Source organism: Galeopterus variegatus, unplaced genomic scaffold (assembly GCF_000696425.1).
Source record: "Galeopterus variegatus unplaced genomic scaffold, G_variegatus-3.0.2 Scaffold2552, whole genome shotgun sequence".
In the NCBI taxonomy this organism is placed as follows: Eukaryota; Metazoa; Chordata; class Mammalia; order Dermoptera; family Cynocephalidae; genus Galeopterus; species Galeopterus variegatus.
In genome coordinates this window covers 81878-89965 of record NW_007728663.1, presented here as the reverse complement: position 1 = coordinate 89965, position 8088 = coordinate 81878, and the positions used below count along the sequence as shown (strand labels likewise).

Below are 8088 nucleotides of genomic sequence, written 5' to 3'. Positions count from 1 at the left end.
TCGGGCGGGAGCGCCGCCGCGCTTCCCAAGCGGTGCACTATCCAGTGCGCCACCGGGCCGGTCCCTTGAATGTCACTCTTAATGCTGTTACTTAAGCTTGCCTGCACATGGTGCCTTTCCTCCAAAGAGCTGAGAAACTGCCATGTGGTAACACTCCTGTTGGGTAGGTGAGTTATTCACTCCTCTACAGCATTCACTCAGCCATTCCACACATCTTCACTGAGCACCGACTAAGTGCTGGGTGCTGGTATGAGCACTGGAGATACAGAAGAGAACAGGACAGAGAACAGCTCTATGTTCATGGGACTTGCATTATGCGAGTTGGGTGGGGCAAGCATTAGTCAACATGAATCTTGCCAGCTGGTGATAAGAGGCTATCTGGGGTGAAGTATTCCAGGCACGGGGACCAGCAGGTCCTGAACACCCCAACGTGGGAGTATGCTTGGCATATTGGGGGATATCAGGAAAACCAGTGTGGTTTAAAGGAAGTGAATCAGGGAGACAGAGTGCTAGGACATGAGGCCAGGGGTGGCCAGGGACAGATCGTGGAGAGCCTTGTGGAGGGTGGTACGCACTCTAGGATGGTTTGTTTTGGTTTCTTTTGATTTTGCTTTGTTTGCTTGTGTGAATCAAATAGGAAGCCATTGGAGAATTGTGAGCAAAAGAGTGAGCTGATGTAATCAAATTATTTACAGTTTCTCGTATTTTAAAATGAATACTCCAGCAGCAGGTAGTAAGCAGTAGAAGCAGGGAGAGCAGCTAGAAAGCTATGGTCCAAGGAACACTTGAGAAGGGTCCGGTTCTGAGTGTCTTGAATGTTGAGCTAGCAGGGTGTTCTGACCATGGCTGGGGGATGTGAGACAGAAACCCCGGATGGCTAAGACTTTTGACAGAGGAACTGGATGAGTGGAATTGCCATTTTCTGAGGTGGAGAAGTCCATGGGAGAAGGAGACTTGAAGGTGGAATTGAGAACTTTGGTTTACAACTTGTGAGGTGCCATGTTCCTTAGACGCTGGTGGGTATCATTACCTTAGCTAACATGCACTGTGCATAACTGTCTGCCCTACTCTGTGCATTACTGTCTTCTTGTAACTACGCCAAGCAGTAAGCACTGTTAATCCCCTGCTTTGCTGATGAGAAAACGGAGCCACCTTTAGGTGTTGACTCCAGATCTACGTGACACAAAACTATTTGAAGGCAGTAAAGGTTTTGTTTTTATACGCCAAGCAGTAAGCACTGTTAATCCCCTGCTTTGCTGATGAGAAAACGGAGCCACCTTTGGGTGTTGACTCCAGATCTACGTGACACAAAACTATTTGAAGGCAGTAAAGGTTTTTTTTTTTCCCTTCTTTTGAGTTGGAATGAGCTCATGACTTTGTTCAAGATTTAGCCAACAAAACCTGTCCCAAAGTGCAAAGACCAGAAGCACGCACGAGACCATGCTGCCCCCTTAAGTATTGTTCCACAGCTCTTTATAATTTTTAAAATTTACCAGATGTCTGAGAGCAGACTACTGGCAGAAAAAGACCCCTAAGCATGCTAGAGGAAGACACACACACACTCAGGCAATGGGGTGGCTGCTGGGTCACAGGGGTCCAGAGGGCAACATTCGCATCCTCGCCTGTGCAGGGGGCACCCCTAAAGGTGTGTGGCGCTCCCGCACTGCCCCACACGTGTTCTGAGCCGGCCTCTGCTGTTCATAAAAGCCTCTAAAGCCCAGAAAGCCTCTCCCCTCCCGCACTCACACCCTGCCCAGGTATTGCACTAGAGGGAGGGCCAGAACCATTCAGAGCCAGGACAGGAAGACCTCAGCCCCACCTCTCAGGCCAGTGAATAACTCTCAGCAATTCATGTGTTTGACACATTTCGCAGATCAGATGCGGAAATTTTCATCTAGATTAACATCATCTTACAACATGGCCATGACCCTGCTTCCTGCTCCTCCGACCAAGAAATAGGCACCAGCCGGTAGGCACATGGGGACTTTAGGATAAGGCATCTGATACCTGATACCCCACTGACTTATTTTATTTTTTATTTTTTTAATTCCCCTCCCACTGACTTATTTTAATGTTCTCAAGTGATCACTAAATTTAATGAACTTTGCTATTAACAAGTTGATGTTTAAAAAGTAATGACTTCATAAGCTGTTTGCATTACATTGAAGTAAGCTTTGACCACATCCAAGGTAACATTGGATCATATTGCATAATTATCATATTGTGCCTATCAGATCCCCTGGGGAGGAAGAGGCTCAGGGATTTCCTTGTCTTAGCAGCAACACTGCAAGAAAAGCGCTGTCAGAGTCAGGCTCTTCATTGCTCACAGCTTCCTCACCCGTGTATTTCCCCACCTAACCATGGCAATGAATCCTTTCCAGTGCGGTGCTTTGGTCGAGCCAGCTGGGGTGTTCCATGCTCACAGGCTGCATTGCTACCTCTGCGGGGAATTCTTGGAGTGAGCAGTTCTTAGCTTTTTTATTCACCTGCCACCAAAGCACATCTTGATTTTGAACTTAGAGATGTTTTCTCCATCCTATCCTTGTGCTGACTGCTGTGTGTATGCATTATGAACGTATGTGCAGAAACAGAGCACTGCATTCTGCCCTCATAAGGATTTTTAATATGCCAGCATTTGAGGTTTTAGTTTTTAGAAAATATACTCTTTTGCATTCCAATCTCATCTAGTAAGCTCTTTTGCAAGATAGCAGATTATATTCCATATAGAAGTAGGTGACCAGAAAATAATAATTAAAAAAAAAAGATTGTAGTGAGATAGGAAGAATAATGTCTAGTGTTCTGTAGGGAAACTACAATCAACAAATTACTGTACACCTTCAAGTAGCTAGTTGAGAGGATCTTTAATGTTCCCAACACAAAGATGTGACAAATGTTGGAAGTAATGGATATGCTAATTACCCTGATATGATCATTGCACACTGTATAAATGTCCCAAATATTGTATTGTATCGGTAAGTATATACAATTATCATGGGTCAATTAAGAAAAAAGTAAATTTAAAAGAAAAAAAATATCAGAGACAAGTAGATTAGAGGTTACCAGAAACTGGGGGAAAAGAAAAACAGGAAGTTACTGCTTAATGGGTACAGAGTTTATGTTTAAGATAGTGAAAAAGTTTTGGAAATAGATAGAGGTGCTGGTCACACAGCACTGTGAATGTAATTAATTCCATGCGATTGTATGTTTTAAAATGATTAAAAAGGCAAACCTTATGTTATATATATATATTTTACACACACACACACAAAAGTAGGGGTCCACTTTATAGTGACTGCATTTTGAGTTATTTAGTGACATTTCACTTCATTCTCCCCCCAAAAAATTTGAGGCAGGCATTTTTTTTAAAGTTACGACAAAATCATCTTGTCTTTAGAGTGGTGTTAATTATGGTTCCCATAAAGAATGTTCCCTGGCAGGGAACATTTGCAAGTCTGATATTTGTTGGATTCCTAAAGAAACAATGCTCTAGATCAGTTTCCTGTATTTTTACCTGAGAGTCACAGGGGCTGTTTTTCCTGCATTTAAGAGTGTCAGATATGTAGTGACAAACCCAGGGATCTCTCTGGCATTCGATATTTGATTTCAAAGTTAAACAATAGGTTATGTGGCTTATGTTTTTATGAGAAGTTTAGGATATCTTTTTTTGGATATATTTGCTAGTATATAACCATGACATCTATTCTTGCCTCGTTGAATGTATGCAGGCAATAAATCTATTTCAAATGCCACAAACTTGATGACCTGTAGATAAACATCAACTGTCTCCAACAGAGTAGTTCGTTTGTTCTGCTATTGAAATTACATCAATCTTCCAAGCTGAAATATAGCATATTAACTCAGTACTGGGTAACTTGAGTGATGGCAGCGTTGAGAATGCAGGTGAATCACTGGCTAAGTAAACTCAGATATCACTGTCTTTCCATATCCTTTATCATCTCATTGAACACATTTTAGTGGTAAATGAGCTTTGAAATGTAATCTGTCATTTTTTTTTGCAGAGAAGGCAGCATTACGTATTTTTTAAAGACATGGGACTTGAGGCTAAACAGACCTGAGTTGGAAACCCAGCTCCATCGCTTACTAGCCAGGGGCCTCAGTTTTCTCTTGTATGAAATGGGGCTACCACCACCAGTGTTATAACCAGCATGTGTAAAGCAAGCATGTAAATGCAGCTGTTAGGTATTAGAAACGTTTGCTCCCTCCCTCCTGTCCTTTAATCCAGGGTCTTTCTTTGAAAGCAGACGCTCACAGAGAATAGGGGCTGGATGAGATGGACCAGAGGTGCACAGGGTCTCAAACCTTGGCACAATCCTTTGGGATGTTTATGTGGCCAAAAGTCTACCTCGCCCCTAATTGGCTTTGTCTTGACCCCTTGCAGGTCCTCGAGAGGTTGCAGCAAAGAGGATTTGAAATCGTGGGCTCCTGTGGGGGAGGAGTGGACTCATCCCAGTTCAGCGAATACGTCCTTCGGCGGGAACTGAGGCGGACGCCCCGTGTACCCTCCGTCATCCGGATAAAGCAAGAGCCTCTGGACTAAATGGACATATTTCTCATGCAAAAAGGAAAACATATACAACCAATAACGCAAACAAAAAAAGGGACATTTATGTGCAGTTGGGACAGCAAACCAAGTCCTGGACCTAAAATTGAATAAAAGACACATTTATATCCAATAGAGACCACACCTGTATTCATATGGGAACAGTTGGAATAGTGATATCCTCAAGGTGTAAAAAATATATAAATATATATATATATGTCAAAAGGTAGGAAATGCAAAAAAAAACAAAAACAAAAACCGGTGATAGCTACAGTTGGTGCTGTGATGGCCGAGAAGAGTCTTGGGCCTCCCAAGGCCTCTGACCACTAAACAAGCCATGAGCGGTGAGGACACAGTCTCCTTACAGTTGCCATTGCCAACAGCCATCCATTGTTTTTTTTCCTTTGTCTTTCTTTTTCCTTTTTTTAAAAAAAAAAACACCTTGAATCGAGTTTCTTTGCATATGGAGGTTTCATGTCTTTCTTTAGGTGGGGACCAGGCAGGACTTCAGAAAAACTCTCATGAGCACCTTGCATTTGAAAGACGTTAGACATGAAATTTTAAATGTAGTTTGTACAGAAGTCACACTTTTTTGTCTGCCTCACAGATGTGAACATTACTTTGTTTTTAAACTGATCAGTTTTGCAAAGGGGCCAGAATTATTACTTGTTAGAGTTGCTCCAGTTTGAGGCTGCTGCTTTCCTACAATTTTTCAAATTTTATAATGTATTAAATACAATAAACTGTTTAAAAAATAAGGTCTGTGTGAAACACACGTGTTGGGGTGAGGCTGGAATAAAATGAAATTTTGCTTTTTTAAATTTTCTGTGTCGAGCATCCGAAAGAGGCCTTGTAGCTGGGGGCAGTTTTGAGTCAAAACCCACTAAAGGATAAGGATATCATCACCCGTTCTAGACAGTTCTCTTCCAACTCAGCAAATGTTATTTCACATGCCTTTGTTATTCTACACTGGTTACCAAAACAAATCTTCCTTTTTAGGAACTTTTCAGTTACACCTATTTCAGTTATCCATTGCTGCAGAGCAAACCACGCCAAAATTTTGTGGCTTAAAACCATATTTTATTCTCTGATGTGCTTCTGTGATTCTTATATATTGCTGGGCTTCTTCTGCTCCACACGATGCCATCGGGGGCATGACTGGGCTGGGATGTCCAAGGTGGCTCTCCCAGATGGCTGCCAACTAATACTGGCTGTTGACCTGCATGTGGCTCAGGCCCTTCTCAGCATGGTAGCTGGGTTCCAAGGAGGAGTGTCCCAGAGTAAGTGTTCTAAGAAAGAGGCAGCAGAAGCCACAGTTCTCTAAAGGGCTGGGCCTGGAACTGCACAGTGTGCCTCTGCTGCGTTCTGTTGGTTGAATGGACACACAGCCAGCCCAGACTCAAGGAGAGAGGAAACACAATCCACTTCCTGCTGGGGAAAGTAACAAAGAATTTGTGACAAAGGTGACTAGGCCATAATACCTGTCCAAAAGATCTTAAAAGTAGAGCCTTATGGCTTTAGAAATAGTAGGAAAATCTCAGGGTCAGAACATTCTGTTGGTTGAATGGACACACAGCCAGCCCAGACTCAAGGAGAGAGGAAACACAATCCACCTCCTGCTGGGGAAAGTAACAAAGAATTTGTGACAAAGGTGAATAGGCCATAATACCTGTCCAAAAGATCTTAAAAGTAGAGCCTTATGGCTTTAGAAATAGTAGGAAAATCTCAGGGTCAGAACAATCACTTTGTTATTAGCCAGGGATGTAAGAAACCTGAGATTTTAGTATCACTTTGGAATTAAGACCTTAGCTTTTCCAAGGTATTAGTGACTGGTTCCTCTATCAGCCCTGCCTTTACCTTTCTTCTGTACTTCTCTTCCTTGTTCCAGACACTCAAAATAAAGCTGGCGTGCTGGTAAGATTGACAGGTAAACTATAACGTGTTTCTGCTGCAGAGACGTTCCCATGGTGGTGGGCTATTTCCATCCTGAACTTACTTTCTTTTTTAAAATTAAAAAGTCTATGCCTGAGGACACTAGTAATGAAAATATCTCTGGCTTCTGAAACTAAAAGTAAGCTGTTAATGGCTCCTATCATTCCCTGAAACACAGAGGCGGCCCAAACGCTGAATTTACTTTAATGACTGCCAGCTACACGTCCACGTTGTTGTTTAATTTCCCCTTATTTGAGACTAATACACCACTGTCCGAGATGAGGACAGGTAGGGCTGCTCCCACCAGCTGCTCAAGCCATCCACGTCCTACCGAAAGGAGAATGAAATTGCTCTATGATTTTACTAGCAATCCATTCTCATTAGGCAAAATTTCCCAACGTCAAGAAAACAAGGGCATCACTTTTAGAAGCTGCTGGTTACTGTCATCAGTTGACATTTACCCAGCACTCCCTCTGTGCAATTAGTGTTGTCCCAGCCAAATACTCCACAGAATCATGTGCTTTAGCTATTAGCATTCAGCTTGCTCTTTTATGAGTTTCTGTGCCCATTGACGAGTATGAGACTACCACCCAATGGCACATTCTTCAAAAACTCTGATCCAATTCAACGGAGCAAACATTTCACTTGTAATTTTCACGTTTTTAGGCTTGGAATGTATAGATGCCCAGATACCAAAATACTTCAGGAAAGAGCAGGTCGATCAAAATATATTTGAGTCACAATCATTTTTTACTATGTTTTATTATCCAATATACAGTTCATATTCAGTCTTCACCAGTTGTCCCTGTAAGGATCTCCATAGCTATGCTTATTCTTTCCCTGGAGGATCTGATCAAGGATCATGCACTGCATTTACTACTAATCTCTCTTTAGGCAGCTTTAATTTAGAAAAGTTTCCTTTTTTTTTTTTCGGCCTTTTCTTTTTTTTGGTCTTTTTATGACATTGACATAGGTCAATTGTTTTTCAGATTGTTGCACAATTTGGATTTTTCTGATTGGTTCTTCACTGGTAGAGTCAGGTTAATTTCTTTGCTGTTTTTGTAAGAACACAACGTAGGTGACATCATGTCCTTCTCATCGCATCACATCACAAGGGTCAGTGTGGCCCATAGTGGTGATGACAATTTTGGCCTCTCAGCTGAAGTGACGTCCACCAAATCTTTCCAAATTACAAGTAGCTTTTCCTATTTGTAATTAATGAGTAATCTGTGGAATGATACGAGACAGTAAGTATCCTGTTCCTCAACACACTCTCACCCAGTGGTTTTGATGTCCATTTGTAGTCTCTTCCTGAATTAATCATTACCTTGGTGGTTATAAAAGTATACTTTTTTTAAAAGCTAGTATTGCCCAAACCATCGATATTTGAAATACGCCCCCCACCCTTTTTTTTTTTTTTTTTTTTTTTTGAGAAAAAGGCATTTTTTTAGTCTAGGGCCAACAAGCCACAATCTTTGACCTGCTCTTTTCTAAGAAGTGTTTTAGAAAGAATGAAACAAGCCACTTCTTTTTTTTTTTTTTTGTCTTTTTGTCTTTTTTTCGTGACCGGCAACGGATCGCAACCCTCAGTGTCG

The 8088-nt window shown here is 41.9% G+C and overlaps 1 protein-coding gene across 2 annotated transcripts in view; it reads left to right on the top strand.

The window, feature by feature from the left end:
- The window catches only part of KCTD1 (potassium channel tetramerization domain containing 1), a 99401-nt gene extending 94022 nt beyond the window's left edge, over window positions 1-5379 (top strand). For both annotated transcript variants that reach the window (XM_008582268.1, XM_008582266.1), the window contains exon 5: window positions 4400-5379. In XM_008582268.1, the coding sequence (XP_008580490.1) occupies window positions 4400-4558 (159 nt within the window). In that variant the 3' untranslated portion in view covers window positions 4559-5379. The remainder of the gene's footprint in view (window positions 1-4399) is intronic.
- The last annotated feature ends 2709 nt before the right edge of the window (window positions 5380-8088 follow it).